The sequence below is a fragment of the Nerophis ophidion genome, linkage group LG22, assembly GCF_033978795.1.
Source record: "Nerophis ophidion isolate RoL-2023_Sa linkage group LG22, RoL_Noph_v1.0, whole genome shotgun sequence".
In the NCBI taxonomy this organism is placed as follows: Eukaryota; Metazoa; Chordata; class Actinopteri; order Syngnathiformes; family Syngnathidae; genus Nerophis; species Nerophis ophidion.
In genome coordinates, this window is record NC_084632.1 from 25,482,851 (window position 1) to 25,497,517 (window position 14,667).

General features: G+C 38.1%; 1 protein-coding gene across 1 annotated transcript in view; it reads right to left on the bottom strand.

Annotated features, from left to right (window-relative positions):
• The window catches only part of LOC133540966 (low-density lipoprotein receptor-related protein 8-like), a 193,804-nt gene that overhangs the window by 23,533 nt on the left and 155,604 nt on the right, over positions 1-14,667 (bottom strand). The window contains exon 10 of the mRNA XM_061884050.1: positions 3,918-4,142. Coding sequence (XP_061740034.1) covers positions 3,918-4,142 — 225 coding nt within the window. The remainder of the gene's footprint in view (positions 1-3,917; positions 4,143-14,667) is intronic.

Consider the following 14,667-nt stretch of genomic DNA (forward strand, 5'->3'; position numbering starts at 1 on the left):
CACTCGGGTCCGCATGGAGCTGGAGGGGGCGTGCCCCCCAGCTTCACCTGAATTTCGGGAGATTTTCGGGAGAAAATCTGTCCCGGGAGGTTTTCGGGAGAGGCGCTGAATTTCAGGAGTCTCCCGGAAAATCCGGGAGGGTTGGCAAGTATGCTTACATCTTACTCAATGCAACTGAGGAAAACCTAACCTTATAATAATAATTTTATGTTTGCATTGAAGGACTGGAGCACTTTCAGTACGCTTAAAGTGCTTTGGACTTGCATTTCATGAAAGAAAGGTGCCATTCGAATAATATGTAATCACTATTATCCGTCTATATCAACCATGCCATTACTCTCCGCTGTGTATGACACAGAGAGAGTAGAGTGCTGCCATTTGCATATATTTCACACGAGTGTAGAGATAGTGATGGCTTCATGTCAAATATATAAAATGGGGATATATTGTACTTTGTGAGCTGCTAACAGTGGGATGCTGCGCTATTTCCTTTCAAGTTATACTTCTTAAACTAAACTATTGACCTTTTAGGCATGATTTTTATTTTCTAACAGTGATGCACATACATCATAAATAATATATTCATAAATAGGAATGTTTTGATCAATATCTTCGGCCTCCAATCCTGATTCGATTTTTTGGCCTTTGATTTTGACTCGAAATCCGATATGACAATGGTTTATGGTTTGAGTTTATTTCGAAAATGTATACAATTAAAACATGGTTCTTCACGATTTTCAGTTTCTTTCTTCAACAAGTAGGAAGAAGCAGAGCAGAGCTTATTTAATTAGCCCTTTTCCATTTTATAGCAATTGCAACACTTTAGTTCACTTCCTGTTCTCAATTTGTTCACACTCTACTCCATAAATTATCCAATTCTAAAAATAAACAGTGAAGTAAGTTGTATTTTATATAGTGAGATGAATAAGATTATCAATAAGTTCAAAATGTTTATCATGATTCTTTTTCTCTGTACTTTGTAAACTCTTTGAGGTCGAACAGTTTCTTAAACGAATTTATATTAGTACATTGTTTGATTTCTTAACGTAATCAATTCCATAATTTAATTCTATATACTGATATACTAAAGGTTGCAAGTGTTGTACGTACGTGCATAACAATCGTTTAAGTTCCATTTTTCTTATTAGTAGTTTATAGAACTGAAAGTGTTTAATAGCAGGTAACCAAAGTAAACATAATAAAACATATATAAAGTGTATCGTATTAAAAAGTATAGCATTGGTGTAAATTAGAAAACGTGTTGAAATTGTGGTATTGAATGCTACATACATTTTTTTTTCAACAATACAGAGTGAATAAACAAAAGCAAAAACTACTGTTGTCTCCCATTTATATGTATCTAGAAACTTACTCCCTGAGTTTGTAAACTTGTCTGTAAATTGTTTGTAATCCACCCATCCAGCCATTTTCTACCACCTGTCCCTTTCGGGGTAATAAGAACAAAAAAATAATATTATTAATCAAATTCCTTCAGTATAATTTTTATACTGATACTATACTAGGTACCGATAATATCGACATTCGGATCGGTCAGTCCTATCTTAAATTGAGAATGTAGTCGATAGCTTCTTGTGTCTCGTCCTGCTCTGTGAGTGTGTAGCATGCTTAGCCATTCCTTGTCCTCTTGTCCTTCAGTCATAGTTTTATACTTGGAAGACCTTCCTGGAATTCATGCAACTCTTGCACGTGTGTAACAACTTATCCGGAAATGCAATTGTGTCACTCCCGAGCGTGCATCCCTTTTGAAGAATACACAAACCCTGTTTCCATATGAGTTGGGAAATTGTGTTAGATGTAAATATAAACGGAATACAATGATTTGCAAATCCTTTTCAACCCTTATTCAATTGAATGCACTACAAAGACAAAATATTTGACGTTCAAACTCATAAACTTTATTTTGTTTTTGCAAATAATAATTAACTTAGAATTTCATGGCTGCAACATGTGCCACAGTAGTTGGGAAAGGACATGTTCACCACTGTGTTACATCACTTTTTCTTTTAACAACACTCAAAAAACCTTTGGGAACTGAGGAAACTAATTGTTGAAACTTTGAAAGTGGAATTCTTTCCCATTCTTGTTTTATGTAGAGCTTCAGTCGTTCAACAGTCAAGGGTCTCCGCTGTCGTATTTTAGGCTTCATAATGGCGCCACACATTTTCGATGGGAGACCGGTCTGGACTGCAGGCGGGCCAGGAAAGTACCCGCACTCTTTTTTTATGAAGCCATGCTGTTGTAACACGTGCTGACGTGGTTTGGCATTGTCTTGCTGAAATAGGCAGGGGCGTCCATGAAAAAGACGGCGCTTAGATGGCAGCATATGTTGTTCCAAAACCTGTATGTACCTTACAGCATTAATGGTGCCTTCACAGATGTGTAAGTTACCCATGCCTTGGGCACTAATGCACCCCCATACCATCACAGATCCTGGCTTTTGAACTTTGTGTTGACAACAGTCTGGATGGTTCGCTTCCCCTTGGGTCCGGATGACACGATGTTGAATATTTCCCAAAAAAATTTGAAACGTGGACTCGTCACACCACAGGACACTTTTCCGCTTTGCATCAGTCCATCTTAGATTATCTCGGGCCCAGAAAAGCCGGCGGCGTTTCTGGATGTTGTTGATAAATGGCTATCGCTTGGCATAGTAGGGCTTTAACTTGCACTTACATATGTAGCGACCAACTGTATTTAGTGACAGTGGTTTTCTGAAGTGTTCCTGAGCCCATGTGGTGAGATCCTTTAGAGATTGATGTCGCTTTTTGATACATTGCCGTCTGAGGGGATCGAAGGTCACAGTCATTCAATGTTGGTTTCCGGCCATGCCGCTTACATGGAGTGATTTCTTCAGATTCTCTGAACCTTTTGATGATATTATGGACCGTAGATGTTGAAATCCCTAAATCTCTTGCCATTGCACTTTGAGAAACGTTTTTCTTAAACTGTTAGACTATTTGCTCACGCAATTGTGGACAAAGGGGTGTACCTCGCCCCATCCTTTCTTGTGAAAGACTGAGCATTTTTTGGGAAGCTGTTTTTATACCCAATCCTGGCACCCACCTGTTCCCAATTAGCCTGCACATCTGTGGGATGTTCCAAATAAGTGTTTCATTAGCATTCCTCAACTTTATCAGTATTTATTGCCACCTTTCCCAACTTCTTCGTCACGTGTTGCTGGCATCAAATTCTAAAGATGATTATTTGCAAAAAAAAAAAAAAAATGTTTTTAAGTTAGAACATTAAATATGTTGTCTTTATAGCATATTCAACTCAATATGGGTTGAAAATGATTTGCAAATCATTGTATTCCGTTTATATTTACATCTAACACAATTTCCCAACTCTTAGGGAAAAAGGGTTTGTAATTCTTAGCCATGTAAACAATGGGACACGGCTGCAGTAAAGAGGTAAATATCGTTTTGGGCACAGACTTAATTTAAATATCAATACCTTTTATTCTGATACAAAATTTGGGAACTGTATCAAACAACTTTAGAGTATACAACACTTCTAAGGCAGGAGAAACAAAGATGTCAGTTCACGGAGCATTACTTGAAAACCCAGGCAACAACACAATTGGCTGACTAAGTTGACTGATAGCCAAATATTTAAGGAACTTGTGTGAGAAGTAAGATTATCTATATGTAGGAATGTCTATGAAAGTTTCTCATCCAGGTCTTTGCGATCGTTTGTATGCCCTGAAATATATAGGCTTTGGCCAAATATGTCAAAGTATCTATGTGGCTTTGAGACGTGTACCTTTACCCTTCAGTGTGTTGTTTTTATGTAAAACTACAAAATCCAACGGAAGGTAAAACTTGGTAATTACAAGAAAACTACTTTGAACAAAAAAGTTTTTACACCTCATCAACACGCTACCTGCACAACCTTACCCTTGATGTGGGTCGACTGTTATGGCCCTGGGCTCGCTCAGCTCCGTGACGATGAGCATTTTCCTCTTGCTGCCATCTCCCGTGGCCACTGATATGCTCTTGTTGCCCGAGTCGGTCCAGTAGATGTTCTTATGAACCCAGTCAACAGCCAGCCCTTCGGGGGAGTGGAGCGCTTCAATCAGCGTCACCTGCTGCGAAGAGTCATTGGCTTTGTTGATGTACGCACTAGGGGAAGTACAAGAAGACAATGTGTTGGTAAGTCAGCAAAGTTATACTTGCAAGACTCAAAATGATTGAGTGCAGGCAACATATGACTACGAACTTGTAGTCTTTGCAGATAATGTCAAGGACACCCAAACCTGACTCCTCTATCACAACCTCATTCTTCCCACCAAACAGCCGCTCACAGAGAGAATTAATCTGTCTACTTCTATCTGCAGCTTACAAATCAACCAGACTTCTTCCCTGTTTTTGTCATTCTCTGCTCAGTGTCTTTTCAATTTATTTGAATCTTTCCTTCTGCCTTCTGCGTGCCGTCTACCTGTTCCCCAGACTCTTATTTTGCCTTGCTTCCTCAACTCTTTCATTTGTGACATGCCTACAGACAAAGCACATTACTTTCCTCTCCACTTGCGTGCTACGAAAAAAGACATCCTTGTTTAAAGGTTGGCAGAGGCAGTGCCCCACTTTACACCCTGTTTGCTCATGTTTACTGGGGAAGAAAGTTGCAGTACTGATACTTTTGAAATTCCTTGCTAATCGAGTATACAGTTACTGTAGACACCAACCCTAACTTTATACCTTAATACAGTGGTTCTCATCCTTTTTTCTTTGATGTACCCCCTGCGAACATTTTTTTAAATAAATTACCCCCTAATCAGAGCAAAGCATTTTTAGTTGAAAAAAAGAGATAAAGAAGTAAAATACAGCACTATGTCATCAGTTTCTGATTTATTAAATTGTATAACAGTGCAAAATATTGCTCATTTGTAGTGGTCTTAATTGAATTATTTGGAAAAAAAGATATACAAATAACTAAAAACTTGTTGAAAAACCAACAAGTGATTCAAATATAAATAAAGATTTCTACACATAGAAGTAATCCTCAACTTAAAGTGCCCTCTTTGGGGATTGTAATAGAGATCCATCTGGATTCATCAACTTCATTCTAAACATTTCTTCACAAAAAAAGACATCTTTAACATCAATATTTATGGAACATGTCCACAAAAAATCTAGCTGTCAACACTGAATATTGCATTGTTGCATTCTTCTCACAGTTTTTAAACTTACATTCATATTTTGTTGAAGTATTTTTCAATAAATATATTTATAAAGGATTTTTGAATTGTTGCTGTTTTTATAAAATGTTTAAAAATCTCACGCACCCCTTGGCCTACCTTCAAGTACGCCCAGGGGTACGCGTACCCCCATTTGCCTTAATAGACTACAGAGGGACCTTGGTTTTCTCATAACCTGGTTTTCACAGTACTCGGTTTTTGTCAGAAAATATTGTCACGTTGTATTTATTTATTGCATTGCACCAGACAAACTAATCTGTTTTCCCGTGTATCATTCTGCAAAATCATGTGCCCAAACCAAGAATATTGGATATATTGGTTCTTTTAAGGGGGTCATATATTTGTACATTTAAAACACTTCCTTGCGGGTTACATAACATGTAATGGTGGTTCTGTGGTCAAGATTTTGCATAGATGTGTCTTCAAGCTGCTTTCTGACCGTCTTTCAAGATGTGCCATTTTGTGGGCAATCTTATTTAAGTACCTCTAATTCGACAGTGTCTTGTTCACCTCAGCCATGTTGTAGTGTTCAGCGCTTCCATATGGAGTCTACTAACAGATATAAGTTCGAACTATATGCTACTTTGTATTAAAAATGGCAACAGCGAGAGCCAGTCTGCCCCACAACAAGATAGAGAAAAAGAAGGAACTTATTGACTCTATAACGTCAGACTACAATGGCTGATTGTATGGAGATATACGCTACTGTCCAAGGACAGGTCAAAAACAACTTGTTTGGAGGAGGTATGGAAATTGCAAATATTTTTGCCATGCCTCCATGGTTTGAATTAAAACTTTCAGGACTTATGCAGAAACCAATCACACAAAAGCAGGTACCATTAGGTAAGAAAAGTTGTGTTTTTTTTTTTTTTGATTGAATGATTGAAACTTTTATTGGTAGATTGCACAGTACAGTACATATTCCGTAAAATTGACCACTAAACGATAACACCCAAATAAGTTTTTCAACTTGTTTAAGTCGGGGTCCACGTTAATCAATTCATGGTACAAATATATATTCTGTCAGCAAAATGCAGTCATCACACAAGTTAATCATCAGATTATATACATTGAATTATTTACATTATTTACAATCCGGGGGGTAGGTTGTGGAGGGGAGTGGGTGGGGAGGGGGGTTAGGTTTGGTTGATATCAGCACTTCAGCCATCAACAATTGCATCATCTGAGAAATCAATCAATCAATCAATCAATGTTTACTTATATAGCCCTAAATCACTAGTGTCTCAAAGGGCTGCACAAACCACTACGACATCCTCGGTAGGCCCACATAAGGGCAAGGAAAAATTCGCACCCAGTGGGACTTCAGTGACAATGATGACTATGAGAACCTTGGAGAGGAGGAAAACAATGGATGTCGAGCGGGTCTAACACGATACTGTGAAAGTTCAATCCATAATGGATCCAACACAGTCGCAAGAAAAAATGGACATTAATATTGTCTAAAACGTCCCTTGATGATTTTTGGCTTTTCAGACATACCGTATTTTTCGGATTATAAATCGCTCCTGGAGTATACGTCAAAACCGGCCAAAATTGCATAATAAAGAAGGAAAAAAATATATACATGTCGCACTGGAGTAAAAGTCGCATTTTGGGGGGAAATTTATTTGATAAAATCCAACACCAAGATTAGACATTTGAAAAGTAATTTAAAATAAATAAAGAATAGTGAACAACAGGCTGAATAAGTGTACGTTATATGACGCATAAATAACCAACTGAGAAGGTGCCTGGTATGTTAATGTAACATATTATGGTAAGAGTCATTCAAATAACTATAACATATAGAACATGCTATACGTTTACCAAACAATCTGTCACTCCTAATCGATAATTCCCATGAAATCTTCTTCCTCGATGTCGCTTCTAAACAACTCTGCCAACTCCAAAGGTATGCGGCGCTTCCTCTTGTCGTTTTCTGCTGCATATTTCACTACATCCAGCTTGTAATCTGCAGTACATGATTTCCTTTTCGGTGCCATTTTTGTTCAGCCCTTCTCAGTTTTTATAAGTTACCGCCAACGTTGAAATTATCCATTTTAATAGCTACGGCAGTAGCATATAGCAGTTAGCATTCCAAAACCCACAATGCACTTCTGCCATGACCCTCCTTAAATTTTTATTGGTTGACGTGTGTGTGACGATTGCTGACATGTTCTTTGTCTCTTCCGCGAATGAGATAAATAATATTACTTGATATTGTGTAATCTGCAGTACATGATTTCTTTTTCAGTGCCATTTTTGTTCAGCCCTTCTCAGTTTTTATAAGTTACCGCCAACGATGAAATGATCCATTTTAATAGCTACGGCAGTAGCATATAGCATATAGCAGTTAGCATTCCATGACCCACAATGCACTTCTGCCATGACCCTCCCCCGCCAAATTCTTATTGGTTGACGTGTGTGTGACGATTGCTGACATTTTCTTCGTCTCTTCCGCGAATGAGCTAAATAATATTATTTGATATTTTCCGGTAATGTGTTAATAATTTCACACAAAAATCCCTCCGGAATATATGTCGCAACAACTGCAACTTATAGTCCGAAAAATATGGTACAAGTAAAACTGTTACAATGTTGGATACTTTGGTTACTGCCTCAAATCACGAAGTTCATAAATTTTGACGTGAGTTCGCACGCAGTTCTGGATGCCGCCACCCGCAGTGATATGCAATCTTTTTTTAAGATTAGCTACATTATGACGTCACTGTGAGGTGGACATACTTTACATTAAGTCTGAGCTATCAGCCAATGGGAAGAGGAGGAGCTCCTCGGGTTTTATTCTTTCTTGTCAAATGCACTCCGATTTGTTCTGATTCGCTTGCTTTAGAAAGTAAATAGAAAATGAGAGTTTTGTCTAAACAACATTTTCACATGAGCCTGTTTTGTCAAGATGGACCAGTATGAAATTGGATCATTACTAAATTGGATTAGCTGCAGCTAAACTCAGAGTGGAAAAAGACGGTGATATTATGACTTAGTTTGATGAAACAAAAGATAAGGTAGTATAACGTATTGTTTTCATCCTAGTTTGGCATGTGCACAATAACACCAAAGTGCGATATGCCGTGACATGAATGCTGCTCAAAGAATCTTTTTTTTTATGCAGCTCTGTATTGATCTGAGAAAGGGCAGGTGTTAATTTGACCGGGTGAATCAATATAATGTTTATAAAGATTATGTTTTATTCTGTCTGGAAATACAAAGTGTTGCAGCTTGTCTTCAAGATATATGTTTAAACCCGTATACGTATTTAATTGATATATTATGATACGTTTGGAGAGGGTGGGGCGTGGTTTCATTTGCAATCTTGGAACGCCTACAGAAACGAACATCTTGCAGACATATGCAAAAAGTAGGTCACGAATGTTCTGTGGAGCAAAAGTTACGCAAAATCTAAACCAGGGGTCCCCAAAATTTTTGACTTGGGGGCCGCATTGGGTTAAAACAATTTGGCTGTATAAATATATATTCTTCGCACACTAATAGACTGAAAGCGCGCACTTGCCACACGCTTAATGCACTTTTGGACAATATAATTCACCTGAGAGGGCTAGGAGACACCGAGAGTAACAAGCAGTAGAAAATGGATTAGAAAGGACACATTTTGTCACACCGCAGTGAGGGATGTTTTGTCTTGGTTTCTTCGGTCTTGTGAATTACGTGTTTTAGTTTGAAAAGTAACTCCTCTTGTTTCAGGTCACTTGCACTTCCTTTTGTGTCATCAGTCTGACATCATACCTGATCCCTGATTGTTTCCACCTGTTCCCCATTACCCTCATGTGTCTTATAAGCCCACGCCTCCCTTTGTTCTGTGCCAGATTGTATAATTTTTTTCGTGCCTCTCTAGCATCCTTTCCATGCCTTGCCTCGCCTTGTGTTTGAATACCTTGATCCTGAATTCCTTTGTTGATATTTTGAGTTTTCTTTTTCTCCTCCTCAGCAGAGTGATTTTGTGTTATTTAGTTCTACAGCCGAAGTAGTGAATTTTCAGTTTTTCTTACAGTTCTTCCTTTTTCTCAATTTTTTGAGGTACATTTTTTTGTTAACCTTTTTTTTAGAATAGAGACAGTGTAGAAGTTTCAGAGCCATTCTTTATTCCTCCTGTTGGAGCGTTAATTTGTTTATAATACATTTCATAGAATATACGGCGCAAAGTATAGTTTGTTATTGTTTTTGTGTTTTCCTCCTTTCGGAGTAATTTTCGGTTGTTCCTCTTTTCCGCCGACTAGTTTAGTTATCGCCTATATTGAATTGCCCTGACTCTGGAGGTGAAAGGAAGCTTTTAAAATACAAGCCTGCCATCCTTACTCTGCATTTGACTCCTATATTTTGACCAAGCCTGACAAATTTAAAAAAATAATATAAAAATAATAATAATGATAACTTTTTTTTCTTTTTCTTGGAACTTCCCGTGGGCTGGATTTTGGACGCTGGCGGGCCGCAGATTGGAGACACCCGATCTACACCAAAGGATATGCAATACATATTATCTGGACAACAAGGAAGTGTTTTAAATGTAGATTTAAATCATCACAGGTCCCGTTCACTGTTGGGACATTATCAATAGAGTGCAGAAAGGCAATAATTTATTCATTTTTTTTTTTTTATGTGTGGGTGGTTTATTTATTTATCTCTGTTTTGTGTTAACATTTTTGGGTCTTCACTTTGGGAAGACTATGTCTCCCGGCTGGCCTGGGAACGCCTCGGGATCCCCCGGGAAGAGCTAGACGAAGTGGCTGGGGAGAGGGAAGTCTGGGCTTCCCTGCTTAGGCTGCTGCCCCCGCGACCCAACCTCGGATAAGCGGAAGAAGATGGATGGATGGATGGATGGATGGATGGAGATGGATGGATTTTTGGGTGTCCAGAACGGAATAATTGCCGTTACATTATTTCTTATGCGACAAATTGATTAGGTTTTTGCACAGTTCGTTTTTTATCTGAGCATTTGTCGCAGAATACAGTGAAACCTCCATTTACAAACCCCTCTATATGTGAACATTTTAATTTGCGAACTTTTAGATCAATCTAAATATTCCTCTGTGTGCGAACCATGTCTCAGTGTGCCAATGCTTTACTAAGGCGCCTGCAAGCAAGAAAAAAGGGTGACGGAGCCTTCCATGTCACTTGCAGTGCAGGACAAGTCATGTCCCAACACTCCAGCATATTAAGTGTACCTTTTCATAGTTTTTTTTTTTTACTTTTTTCCATTCTGATGACTCAATAAGAGTCCCAAAAACTCAAAACACCAGCATAAAAAGAAACAACAAATCGCTGTGGTATATGTTTCTTATGGGGAACTCTGCTTCACTTTAAAAACTTTTTGATTTACAACCCATGTCCAAGAACCAATTAGTTTCGCAAATTGAGGTTGCACCGTATAAATACAAAATATACTGAACAAAAATATAAACGCAAGATTTTTGTTTTTGCTCCCATTTTTCATGAGTTAAAAACAAAGATGTTAAACTTTGACTTTTTACACAAAATACCTATTCCTCTCAAATATTGGTCACAAATCTGTCCAAATCAGTGCTAGTGAGTACTTATTCTTTGACAAATAATTAGAGATGTCTGATAATGGCTTTTTTGTCGATACCCAATATTCTGATATTGTCCAACTCTTAATTACCGATTCCAATATCAACCGATACCGATATATACAGTTGTAAAATTAATACATTTTTATGCATAATTTTGTTGCAGGGCCACGCTGGATGCGTTAAACAATGTAACAAGGTTTTCCAAAATAAATCAACTCAAGTTATGGAAAAAAATGCCAACATGGCACTGCCATATTTAATATTGAAGTCACAAAGTGCAATATTTTATTTAAACATCAGCTTGCAATTTGGGACATGCTCACACTGAGAAGGCATGAGGAGGTTGAGGTGGGGGGAGGTAGCGGGTAGCGTATATTGTAGCGTCCTGGAGGAGTTACTGCTGCAAGCGGTTCTGGGTATTTGTTCTGTTGTGTTTATGTTGTCCTACGGTGTAGATGTTCTCCCGAAATGTATTTGTAATTCTTGTTTGGTGTGGGTTCACAGTGTGGTGCATATTTGTAACGGTGTTAAAGTTGTTTATACGGCCACCGTCAGTGTGACCTGTATGGCTGTTGACCAAGTATGCTTGCATTCACTTGTCTGTGTGATAAGCTGTAGATATTATGTGATTGGGCTGGCACGCAAAGGCAGAGCCTTTTGGATTTTTTGACGCTCCGTACTCCTCCCTACATCCGTGTACACAACGGCGTTTTAAAAAGTCATACATTTTACTTTTTGAAACCAATACTGATCATTTCCGATATTACCTTTTAAAGCATTTTTCCACCGATATAATCGGACATCCTTACAAATAATCTATCCCGCCTCACAGGTGTGGCATATCAAGATGCTGATTAAATAGCATGATTATTGCACAGGTGTGCCTTAAGCTGCCCACAATAAAAAGCCACTATGAAATGTGCAGTTTTGCTTTATTTAGGGTCTGGGGGGTTAAGAGCAGTCGGTATCTGGTGTGACCACCATTTGCCTTACGCAAGCCGAAGTGTTGCGTTTATACTTTTGTTCTGTATAGGTATTACTCTATGTTAAAACACTATGTAATGCTATACCTATACATGATCGGTGCCCTGATGTGGGATCGGATCAGAGGATGTCGTTATGGTTTGTTCAGCCTTTTGAGACATTTCTGGTTAAGGGCTACATAGATAATCTGTGATTGATTGATTGATATAAAAGTTTTGTTTTCAGAAAATGTAAGGTCAAAGACAAGAAGAAACATATTAGGTGAAATAACTTTTGAAATTATAACATATTTGTTTAATTCTCTTCATGTTCATTGCTGCAATCCGTCTGTGGTGTATGGTATTTGTGTGCCTGGGCATGTGCACAGATGTGCTTGCATGTGTCAGAACCTGGGTGGAAGTAGTGGGAAGGGACTTTTATCCTCTCAAATGAGCCATATGGTCTCTCTCTAATTTTATTGCCTCAATAATCACGATCATTATTCATCAGCATGCACATACACAGGCACACACGCACACAGCTCCATTGTAAATGTGTGTATATCTGTAGAGGACAAACAACTCCACCTTAACTGTCGGAAGGTGACAAGACCCTCCAGCTGTGACTGACAAAATACACACCTACAAAACCACACCATGCTGACAGAATGGCAGGTTGTGATACCCAGTGGATAAATGAACTCAGTAAAAACAGCATAATATGACAGTATTAAATAACAATATCATTATTGGCTTTCGTCTCCAGGGGCATCGAAGTGTAGGGGTAAGTGGGAATGTTTTACTACGGCCCCAAGCACAAGGGGGCATTGGGCTTTTATTGTTTTTGTTTGAAAGTTTTTTTTCTGCCATTTGAATATGAAAGTTTTCAAAAGATGCCATACATTTTTATATACAATTAATATAGCTGCAAAAGTTTAATATCAAGGTTGCTTGATTTAAATGAACATCTAGGATAGGGGTGGCCAAACTACAGCCCGCGGGCCAAGTGCAGGCCGCCCAAGTCTTCAAACTGGACCATGAGACACCACCAGTCTAATAAAGAATGTTACCAACAGGGGGGAGTTTGCATTGGTTAATTCTGACAATGCTGATGCTGCTATAATATCCCCTCTAATAGACAACATGAGTAATTCAGGTCAATGAGTTTTAATTAACACCACACACAGCATATACCGTATTTCCCGGAGTATGAGTCGCACCTGCCGAAAATGCATAATAAAGAAGGAAAAAACATATAAGTCGCACTGGAGTATAAGTCGCATTTTTTGGGGAGATTTATTTGATAAAATCCAACACCAAGAATAGAAATTTGAAAGGCAATTTAAAATAAATAAAGAATAGTGAACAGCAGGCTGAATAAGTGTACGTTATATGATGCATAAATAACCAACTGAGAAGGTGCCTGGTATGTTAACGTAACATATTATGGTAAGAGTCATTCAAATAACTATAACATATAGAACATGCTATACGTTTACCAAACAATCTGTCACTCCTAATCGCTAAATCCAATAAAATCTTATACGTCTACTCTCTTACGTGAATGAGCTAAATAATATTATTTGATATTTTACGGCAATGTGTTAATAATTTCACACACAAGTCGCTCCTGAGTATAAGTCGCACCCGTGGCCAAACTATGAAAAAAACTGCGACTTATAGTCTGAAAAATACGGTACTTATACAACCCAATGCAAACAACCTTCTCTAATCATGGTTAAAAAAATATATAATAATAATCCAACCAACACAAAATGTCAACAGATATAGTCACACAAAACACAACCTGCTCACTGAACTTTGTGGCCATTATAAAAAAAATTCAAAATTACTCCAAATTAAATCTATTACAAAGCATGATGGGAAAAATGCAAAACACTCTCCACACTTATCCATGTTTGATACATTTTAGCTGATGGAATATTTCTGATTGATTACAAAACTTTAAACAGGTTGTAACAGAAGTAAACTAGGTCGGAGTCAAACTTTCACATACTCTTACTATCCAATTCTATTATCAATTATGTATCCATTATATTATTATCAATAATATTAATAATAATATATACATATATTTCCATCCATCCATCCATCCATTTTCTACCGCTTGTCCCTTTTGGGGTCGCGGGGGGTGCTGGAGCCTATCTCAGCTGCATTCGGGCAGAATGCGGGATGCACCCTGGACAAGTTGCCCATTTAGTTATGTATATATTGGTGTATATACAGTATATGTATATATATATACCAATGTGGCCCCTGATATCAAAAAGTTAGGACACCTTTCGTCTAAGACTACTACACCCCATAATCAAAAATACAAAAGGGTTTGTTTCACTTGGATAGTCCATCCATCAATCCAGCCATTTTCTACCGCTTGTCCCTTTTGGGGTCACGGGAGATCGCTGGAGCCTATCTCAGCTGCATCCGGGCGGAAGGCGGTGTAAATCCTGGACAAGTCACCTCCTCATTGCAGCGCTTGGATAGTAACGAACCCAATTTCGAAGACTTCACTCAACACAGACGTCAAAATGTCATCAAAGCTCACTTCTAAACATTCACACACAGCACCAACATTTTGGATCGATGATGAGGTGATAGAAGAAAGGTAAAAACGGAATAAATCCACGAGTGGCAGTATAGGAGAAGGTTATGTTTACGTTTTACTTTGGCATCTCATTGCCTATAACTGTGGTGCATTCAAAGACCCTCAATTAAAGTTAGAAACAGGTGTCATTAAGTTTTAAAGACACACAGAGACTTAACTCCCAGGAGATGCAGTACCTATACAATCATGATAATAATCATGTATTATGATGTGCTTTGGGTGTCTCTACTTTACACTCTGAAGAAAAGGAAAACTTGACAGATTTATAATCGAATATAGTGAAACACGATTAAAAAC